This window comes from Oncorhynchus masou, chromosome 32 (assembly GCF_036934945.1).
Source record: "Oncorhynchus masou masou isolate Uvic2021 chromosome 32, UVic_Omas_1.1, whole genome shotgun sequence".
NCBI lineage: Eukaryota > Metazoa > Chordata > Actinopteri > Salmoniformes > Salmonidae > Oncorhynchus > Oncorhynchus masou.
The window spans coordinates 78,244,546-78,254,550 of NC_088243.1; the positions used below are offsets into that span (position 1 = coordinate 78,244,546).

General features: G+C 46.2%; 1 protein-coding gene across 1 annotated transcript in view; it reads left to right on the forward strand.

The window, feature by feature from the left end:
- LOC135526644 (cytoplasmic FMR1-interacting protein 2) overlaps window positions 1-9,526 on the forward strand; it is a 45,494-nt gene extending 35,968 nt beyond the window's left edge. Inside the window, exons 20-30 of the mRNA XM_064955161.1 lie at window positions 217-336; window positions 722-921; window positions 1,077-1,164; window positions 1,270-1,413; window positions 1,557-1,647; window positions 2,368-2,498; window positions 5,655-5,727; window positions 5,918-6,012; window positions 6,301-6,539; window positions 7,308-7,455; window positions 7,877-9,526. Coding sequence (XP_064811233.1) covers window positions 217-336; window positions 722-921; window positions 1,077-1,164; window positions 1,270-1,413; window positions 1,557-1,647; window positions 2,368-2,498; window positions 5,655-5,727; window positions 5,918-6,012; window positions 6,301-6,539; window positions 7,308-7,455; window positions 7,877-8,044 — 1,497 coding nt within the window. The 3' untranslated portion in view covers window positions 8,045-9,526. The remainder of the gene's footprint in view (window positions 1-216; window positions 337-721; window positions 922-1,076; window positions 1,165-1,269; window positions 1,414-1,556; window positions 1,648-2,367; window positions 2,499-5,654; window positions 5,728-5,917; window positions 6,013-6,300; window positions 6,540-7,307; window positions 7,456-7,876) is intronic.
- The last annotated feature ends 479 nt before the right edge of the window (window positions 9,527-10,005 follow it).

A 10,005-nucleotide genomic window follows, 5' to 3' on the forward strand; every position in this document is an offset into this window, starting at 1 on the left:
ACACTTTCAGAGATCTTTGTGAGACTGACCACATGGTCAGTTTTTAACATTAAATCACACACCTCCCTCTCCTCTCTCTAATTTCCTACTCTCTTCCCCCTCTCCTCTCTCTCTACCGCCTCCTTTCCTCACTCTATCTCTCTCATCCTCTCCCGCCTCTCTCACTCTCTTCCCTCCCTCCCTCTCTCTCATCCTGTCCTCTCTCTCTCTCTCCAGCTCCTGGGTCGCTCCATCGATCTGAACCGTCTTATCACCCAGAGGATCTCAGCAGCCATGTACAAGTCTCTGGACCAGGCCATCAGTCGCTTTGAGAGTGAAGACCTTACATCTATTGTGGTGAGAACGCCAGGGCAGGGGCATACTGTATACTGTGGTCTCAACCTTCACACACACACACACAACCAACCCTCCTTCACACTCCCAGTCCTTGGTCATATGTACTCTCTCAGATAGCATACTGTCAGTCCTTGGTAACATATCACACACTAGGCTCATTCTCATAGGCCCTTTCCTGTCCTCTGGGGCCCATGACCTACTGGCCACATTATATTACCAGCTTTTATTCTCTCTCTCACCATTCCACCCATCAGCAGTTGATGTTGTTTATGACGTTGATTTTTCTCTCCCATGACTCACTCACTACCCCACCCCTCTCTCTCTTTTTCCCTCTCTCTCACTCACTACCCCACCTTTCTCTCTCACAAACCACTCCACCCATCAGGAGTTGGAGTGGCTGATGGACATCAACAGACTGACTCATCGTCTGCTTTCGAAGCACATGACCCTGGACAGCTTCGACGCCATGTTCCGTGAGGCCAACCACAATGTGTCTGCCCCCTACGGACGCATCACGCTCCATGTCTTCTGGGAACTCAACTTTGACTTCCTCCCCAACTACTGCTACAACGGCTCCACCAACCGGTCAGTGGGGGGGGGGAGCTTACAGTTCTTTGCAGGTCTACCAATACATTGCTCAGGTTCAGCAGTTGGTTATCTATATTCCATTTAGTCATTACCTAAGTGGACTCCTGCTCATGACCCCTTACCTCTAGCTCGTTCATTCTTTGTGTCCTCAGCTTCGTGCGGACTGCCATCCCCTTTACCCAGGAGCCTCAGCGAGACAAGCCGGCCAACGTGCAGCCGTACTACCTGTATGGGTCTAAGGTATGTACTGTATACGGTCTCCTATTTGAGTACAACTCTAGAAATGAGAAACATTTGTACCTATTTTGAGAGCATGCTTCTGATGTTCTTTTCACCCTCCCCCAGCCTCTGAACATTGCCTACTCCCACATCTATAGCTCCTACAGGAACTTTGTAGGCCCGCCCCACTTCAAAACCATCTGCCGTCTCCTTGGTTACCAGGGGATCGCTGTGGTGATGGAGGAACTGCTCAAGATAGTCAAGAGCCTGGTATTATGGGCTATTTGTGTCTTTTACTATTGTCTGAATGTACTCCTACACACCAGCGCTCTGTTAAAAACACTATATCCAACTAATCTCATCTTTTTACCCTCCGTCTACCTCTTCATCTTCCTCTTCTCTTTCCTCTCTAGTTGCAGGGCACTATCCTGCAATATGTGAAGACTCTGATCGAGGTGATGCCCAAGATCTGTCGCCTGCCGCGCCACGAGTACGGATCCCCAGGTCGGTTGATGTACTGTAGTCAGATGTAGTTCAGTGAATGCCTAGGCTTTATCTCAGAGGGCTAACACAGCCATGACTCATACAGACAACCCAGGTTTGAAACCCAGTTGGTCCCAGACAATAAAACTTCCTGTTGTTGCCCAATCATATTACAGTCGTCTGACAGATGAAATGAGATCTGCAGGTTTACCATGTCTCTCTATGACCAGGGATTATAGGCTAAGTAGATGTACAGGCTGTACTGGACTTGTAATGGACTTCCTGTATGCCTGATCTCGGTCATAGAGAGCACAGTGACGGAATATACATTGTCATAGTCAACATGATGCAGTTCATAATCCTACCATACCTGGATGTTCCATAATGATACTGATGTGTGTTTATCCGTCAAGGACAGTCCCTTTCATAGTATAACGCCGTGTGATCGGATCTGTTGTTTTAACATTTAACTCTTTTCACTTTGAAGATGTAACTTTTAACTGTGTTCAGGCCTTAATGGCCACATGTACTTGTATAATCTCCACCCAGCACAGCCAGAAGAGGACTGGCCACACCTCAGAGCCTGGTTCCTCTCTAGGTTCCTGCCTTTCTAGGGAGTTTCTTAGCCCCTGTGCTTCTACATCTGCATTGCCTGCTCTTTGGGGTTTTAGGCTGGGAATCTGTAACAGTGCTGATGGAAAAAGGGCTTTCTAAAATACATTGATTGTCCTTGCCTGCCAGGTATCCTGGAGTTCTTCCACCACCAGCTGAAGGACATTATAGAGTACGCAGAGCTGAAGACAGATGTCTTCCAGAGTCTCAGAGAGGTGGGGAACGCCATCCTCTTCTGTCTGCTCATCGAACAAGCTCTGGTGAGTCCCTCCTCCTCTTCTCCTCTTTCACTTCTATCCCTTCCTCCTCTGTTCTGTCCTTCCCTCCTTTTCCCACCTTTTTCTGCTTCACCTGTATACCATTGTTTCTCTTTCTCCTTTACTCTTCCCCTCTCATACTCTCATCACCTCTCCCCTCTCATACTCTCCTCTCTCTCCTCTCCCTCGTCATCACCTCTCTCCTCTCCTCTCTCCCTCGTCATCCTCTCTCCCTCGTCATCCTCTCTCCTCTCTCCCTCGTTATCCTCTCTCCCTCGTCATCCTCTCTCCTCTCTCCCTCGTCATCCTCTCTCCTCTCTCCCTCGTCATCCTCTCTCCCTCGTCATCCTCTCTCCCTCGTCATCCTCTCTCCCTCGTCATCCTCTCTCCTCTCCTCTCTCCCTCGTCATCTCCTCTCTCCCTCGTCATCTCCTCTCTCCCTCGTCATCTCCTCTCTCCCTCGTCATCTCCTCTCTCCCTCGTCATCACCTCTCTCCCTCGTCATCTCCTCTCTCCCTCGTCATCACCTCTCTCCCTCGTCATCACCTCTCTCTCTCTCTCTCTCTCTAGAAATGTTGATATTGGCTGTATCTGAATTGCAACTCTATTCTTTATTACACGCTGGCAAACTACTACAGGTGGTAAGAATCTAGGTCTTTGGTATAAAAAAAACACACACTGATCTCCATCTCTCTCTCTGTTGGCTTGGGCTGCCACACACCCTGACTGATCTCCATCTCTCTCTCTGTGTGCTTGGGCTGCCACACACCCTGACTGATCTCCATCTCTCTCTCTGTTGGTTTGGGCTGCCACACACCCTGACTGATCTTCATCTCTCTCTCTGTTGGTTTGGGCTGCCGTGTTTCTGTTTTTATATTCACCATCTTACTTTGACACACAAAGTTTTACCTCCGGAGGACCATGAAAGCCAAAGATTGAGATTTTAAAATTATTGTAAGAAATAAAGAACAATCCAAGATTATTATTCTAATCATTATTGGAAATAAATTGATAATAAAAAGTGATTATCTTAAAGTGGCTTGGCTCCCATGATAGAGGTGACCTGTGTGTCTGTAAAGTAAACTCAGCAAAAAAAGAAACGTCCTCTGGCTGTCAACTGTGTTTATTTTCAGCAAACTTAACATGTGTAAATATTTGTATGAATTTAACAAGATTCTACAACTGAGACATAAACGGAACAAGTTCCACAGACATCTGACTAACAGAAATGGAATGATGTTTCCCTGAACAAAGGGGGGGTCAAAATCAAAACTAACAGTCAGTATCTGGTGTGGCCACAAGCTGCATTAAGTCCTGCAGTGCATCTCCTCCTCATGGATTGCACCAGATTCGCCTGTTCTTGCTGTGAGATGTTACCACACTCTTCCACCAAGGGACCTGCAAGTTCCCAGACCTTTCTGGGGGGAATAGCCCTAGCCGTCACCCTGCGATCCAACAGGTCCCAGACGTGCTCAATGGGATTGAGATCGGGGCTCTTCACTAGCCATGGCAGAACACTGACATTCCTGTTTTGCAGGAAATCACGCACAGAACGAGCAGTATGGCATTGTCATGCTGGAGGGTCATGTCAGGATGAGCCTGCAGGAAGGGTACCACATGAGGGAGGAGGATGTATTCCCTGTAACGCACAGCATTGATATTGCCTGCAATGACAGCAAGCTCAGTCCGATGATGTTGTTACACACTGCCTCAGACCATGACGGACCCTCCACCTCCAAATCGATCCCGCTCCAGAGTACAGGCCTCGGTGTAACACTCATTCCTTCAACGATAAATGCGAATCCGACCACCAGGGGTGGTGAGACAGAACTGCGACTCGTCAAAGAGCACTTTTTGTCAGTCCTGTCTGGTCCAGCAACGTTGAGTTTGTGCCCATAGGCAACATTTTTGCCGGTGATGTCTGGTGAGGACCTGTGTTACAACAGGCCAACAAGCCCTCAGTCCAGCCTCTCATCCTTTTGAGGACAGTCTGATCACTGATGAATGGATTGTGCGTTTCTGGTGTAACTCGGGCAGTTGTTGTTGCCATCCTGTACCTGTCCCGCACCGATCCTGTGCAGGTGTTGTTACACGTGGTCTGCCACTGCGAGTATGATCAGCTGTCTGTCCTGTCTCCCTGTAGCGCAGTCTTAGACGTCTCACAGTACGGACATTGCAATTTATTGCCCTGGCCACATCTGCAGTCCTCATGCCTCCTTGCAGCATGCCTAAGGCACGTTCACGCAGATGAGCAGGGACCCTGTGCATCTTTCTTTTGGTGTTTTCCAGAGTCAATAGAAAGACCTCTTTAGTGTCCTATGTTTTCACAAGTGTGACCTTAATTGCCAACCATCTGTAAGCTGTTAGTGTCTTAACGACCGTTCCACAGGTGCATGTTCATTAATTGTTTATGGTTCATTGAACAAGCATGGGAAACAGTGTTTCAACTCTTTACAATGAAGATCTGTGAAGTTATTTGGATTTTTACGAAATATCTTTGAAAGACAGGGTCCTGAAAAGGGGATGTTTCTTTGTTTGCTGAGTTTGTGCTCAACTTCACTTCTACCTCCATACTCTCTGTCAACACTGACTTCTCTCTCAATGTCTGACTGTCACTCTTTACACCCTTATACCCTCTGGTCTGTCTGTCTGTCTGTCTGTTTCTCCCTCTGACTGCCTCAGGGGGTGTGTGGGTGGATTTGGTGGGTGGGTGTTTGTACTGGTGGATCCCAGCATGCAGATCATCCTGTCTTCCATAGTGTTTTAGTGGAGCTTTCCTGATCTGGATCTCTTGTCGTTTGCTGATTCCATATTCCAGTCATTCCTATTGGTTAGCTAGACCTGTGTGACAGTAGCCTGTAGTGCGACTGGGGGGGTGACCAGACCAGACCAGACCAGACCAGTGTACTGTACTTAGTGCACGAGCCATACACATGCCTAGGGTTATATCATCATAACTGTACTAGCCTACTACTTTCTCACTTAAACACACGTTCTCACAGCTTATGTACCTCTGACTCCACTCCTTACTAATGAGTATAACACCTCCCTCCCATCACCACTAACTACCCCATGTAGTGTACAAGTGTCCAGGAGAGATGTTGGCTGGTGCTCAATGTCACCTCTGTCTCCCTCTGTCTGTGTGTGTGTTAACCACAGTCCCAGGAGGAGGTGTGTGACCTGCTTCATGCAGCCCCCTTCCAGAACATCCTCCCCAGGGTCTACATCAAAGGTATGTGATATAGGTCCAGTCGTGTGGATCCAGATTGAGAACAAGGTGGATGGGTGGGATAAGGACTTCAATATTGTTATGCATATATGTCTGATGTGATTGGTGTAGTAACGTGTGTGTGTGTGTGTGTGTGTGTGTGTGTGTGTGTGTGTGTGTGTGTGTGTGTGTGTGTGTGTGTGTGTGTGTGTAGAGGGGGAGCGTCTGGAAGTCAGGATGAAGAGGCTGGAGGCTAAGTATGCTCCACTCCATCTGGTGCCCCTCATTGAGAGGCTGGGGACCCCTCAGGTGAGCTCTACCTTCTTGTCATCACCATCATACCTCATCACCTAGGTCTCTGTCCTGACCCACAGCCATTAGACAGTTTCAGCAATCTTGGTTTGAAATGTAGAATTTGAAAGGGCAGCCATATTGGCACCAAAGTTCCAAGGCAATTACTTTCCCTATTTGATCTGCTCCTCCTTACTCCCTGTTCTCCTTCCTTCCTTCCTCTCCTAATGTATCCTTTCCTTCTTCCTTCCTCTCCTAATGTATCCTTTCCTCCTCCCTTCCTGTCCGAATGTTTCCTTTCCTCAGCAAATAGCTATAGCCCGTGAGGGGGATCTGTTGACCAAGGAGCGTCTTTGCTGTGGCCTGTCCATGTTCGAGGTGATCCTTACGAGGATCCGTAGCTTCCTGCAGGACGCCGTGTGGCGAGGCCCGCCCCCCACCAATGGCGTGATGCACGTGGACGAGTGTATGGAGTTCCACCGCCTCTGGAGCGCCATGCAGTTTGTTTACTGCATCCCCGTCGGCACTCACGAGTTCACCGCAGAGTGAGTTACTGTAGGGGCCATGGCAGTGTACACACACTCACACACTCACACACCGTAACAATGTAGATACTGTAGGGGCCATGGCAGCGTACACACACTCACACACCGTAACAATGTAGTTACTGTAGGGGGCATGGCAGTGTACACACACTCACACACTCACACACCGTAACAATGTAGTTACTGTAGGGGGCATGGCAGCGTACACACACTCACACACCGTAACAATGTAGTTACTGTAGGGGCCATGGCAGCGTACACACACTCACACACTCACACACCGTAACAATGTAGTTACTGTAGGGGCCATGGCAGCGTACACACACTCACACACCGTAACAATGTAGTTACTGTAGGGGGCATGGCAGCGTACACACACTCACACACCGTAACAATGTAGTTACTGTAGGGGGCATGGCAGCGTACTCACACTCACACACCGTAACAATGTAGTTACTGTAGGGGGCATGGCAGTGTACACACACTCACACACCGTAACAATGTAGTTACTGTAGGGGGCATGGCAGTGTACACACACTCACACACCGTAACAATGTAGTTACTGTAGGGGGCATGGCAGTGTACACACACTCACACACCGTAACAATGTAGATACTGTAGTCCTCTCAGGGCACCAAAGACTTTACTGCAGATTTACAGTAGTAGATAAACCCATCAATCAAGCTTGATTTGTAAAGTGTTTCCTACAAATGCAAAGTACTTACTAAGTTAGTAACAGCAAGCCGTCCTTGTGCGTGTCCTCTGCAGACAGTGTTTTGGTGACGGGCTGAACTGGGCAGGCTGCTCCATCATCGTGCTGTTGGGTCAGCAGCGCCGCTTCGACCTGTTTGACTTCTGCTACCACCTGCTCAAGGTGCAGAGGCAGGACGGCAAGGATGAGATCATCAAGAACGTGGTGGGTACACACTGACGCTACGCACACACCTACACACTTTTAACCAGCATGTTAGCACAGAAATAAGAAGGGATTTAGGGCACAGGTGGTGGCACCGTAATTGGGGAGGACAGGCTCGTAATGGCTGGAGCGGAATCAGTAGAATGGTATCAAATACATCATGGCTTCCATGTGTTAGATGCCTTTCCATTCGCTCCATTCCAGCCATTATTATGAGCCGTCCTCCCCTCAGCAGCCTCCACTGATTTAGGGATATGTCAACTGCTGGTGATTTTTATTTATTTTTTTACGAGAAAGATTAATATGGTGAGAGGAAGCTCATCATCTTTGTGGTAAGATCTTGGCTACTTCAATCCTGGTCTGTGGTTTTAATTCTATCATACGATTCAAACCCTCCCTCTCTCCCTCTCTCTCTCCACAGCCGCTGAAGAAGATGGCTGATCGGATCAGGAAGTACCAGATCCTGAACAATGAGATCTTTGCCATCCTTAACAAGTACATGAAGGCTGTGGAGACAGATAGTTCCACCGTGGAGCATGTCCGCTGCTTCCAGCCACCTATACACCAGTCCCTGGCCACAACGTGCTGAGAAGAACACACACGCTACATACACACACACACCGTACAAATACACACACACCAACCCAAATCATCACCACACACACTGCCTTTCTTTGGTCTTTTATTCAGACTCTCAGAGCCTTAGGATTCCAGAGTTCTGTATGACTGTACACCATTTTGGCACCAAATATTCCATACCAATGACATTCCAATTTGCATTCTAAAATGCAACTGTCTTGGAACTTTTGGTGGGAACATAGCATCCATTAAAAAGTCTAAATCTCAAACAGAGTTTTCTGAACTTTGAATATGTTTGGCCCAAAACCGCAGTCTAGTTTTCGAGTTGTGGGTGTTTTCAGATGTTTTTCTGTTCTCAACCCATGTGACTCTCACACCCAGCATGCCTTCTCCTGTCCCAAGAGATATATGTCACATGGATGGCCTCAGTAACACACAACTGCCAATCCTGAGTGGTTACAGATCTGCAGTACCACTCTGCTTCCCCTCTAGTCACAATCAACAGTCTATCAGATATCTCTGAGAAACCATTTAGTGAGCAACAACAATCAACCTAAATAAAAGATGATAGATATGCTGGAATAATCTCCAAAACCTCAACGCATACAAATAATCAGATTCTGAAATGACCTATAACTTGAGATTATTATTTTGTAGATTACATACGAAAGCAAACCTAACGGCTATTTATTGAATTGCTTATTGAAGTCCACACCGGTGCTAAGTATTACGATGATACTTAACACCAATGTCATCAGTGTAATTTTCCCCCATAACATCCATCATCGCACAAGTCAACAAAATAATTAATGAATCCCAGAAGCTAACACAGGAGTGCCCCAAATGGAATCCTATTCCCTATAAAGTGCACTACTTTTGACCAGCGCCTACAGGGCTCTGGTCAAAGGTAATGCACTACATAGAGAATAGGGTTCCATTTGGATGCAACCCAAATCTCCCTGGACATACCCAAGCATAGTAAACCAGTGTCATAGGAGTAGTTAGCCACACCTCACCTCTTCTCCCCTCACACAACCCTACTGTTTCACAACAAGGACACTTGACTGCATAACAAGGACACTTGACTGCATAACAAGGACACTTGACTGCTTTTCTGAGTTGCTTTTATTTATTTTTACCCATATTTTGGGGGTTTTAGCCTCTGAGTATATTTTTATTCTGTTCCACTGTAAATTTCACTGTTGAACTAAAAAGAGAAGTTGAGTGTTGTAATTGTTATTGTTTTTAATTAATTATTGTTAATTACAATTTTCATCCTTGGTATAACTTGTCTCTTCTGATGAGAAACCTCACCTACTGTCTTGTCAGTTTATTGAAACGTTTTTATATTCTGTATGTGCGCTTAATAGTGTTATTGTTTATCATTTTACAAATTATTGACATCATCTGCACTAATGTTTTATTTGAGTTTTTTTCTGTAATAAAACATTAGAAATACTTCTTGATTGTAAAATAAAAAAGAGGCCAGGATGATGTTACTGTATTAGATTTGTTCAGAGAGTGAATGGGACCAAGCGAACTCCTGTAGAGTTCATTCCCTCCTATAGAAGAAGAAATAAAGGAATCAAGTAGTTGCCTTTTTCCAGTTTAGGAACGAACTACACACCAGAAATGGAGAAAGGGACCTTTCCTAAATGTATTCACTATTGTTTTTCCCCTTTAGCTTAAGCAGTGTTATCAAAATATTTTGTCCCAGTTTTTGATTGTTATGAAGGAAAATGATCGTTACATCAATGAAGGAGCAACCACATTGTCAGTTTCCCCTTTGTTTCATTTTTTGTTATTGTTCCAATGGTTCTTTTTGTTTTATTTATTCACACAACTACACTTTTATTGTTCATTCAATGGGTGAATATGTTGATAAGTAAAAGTTATCAATGCATAATTTTCAAACCTTTTGCATGAAAAGAAAAGCGATATATTGTCATTACGGATACATTTGTGACCTTA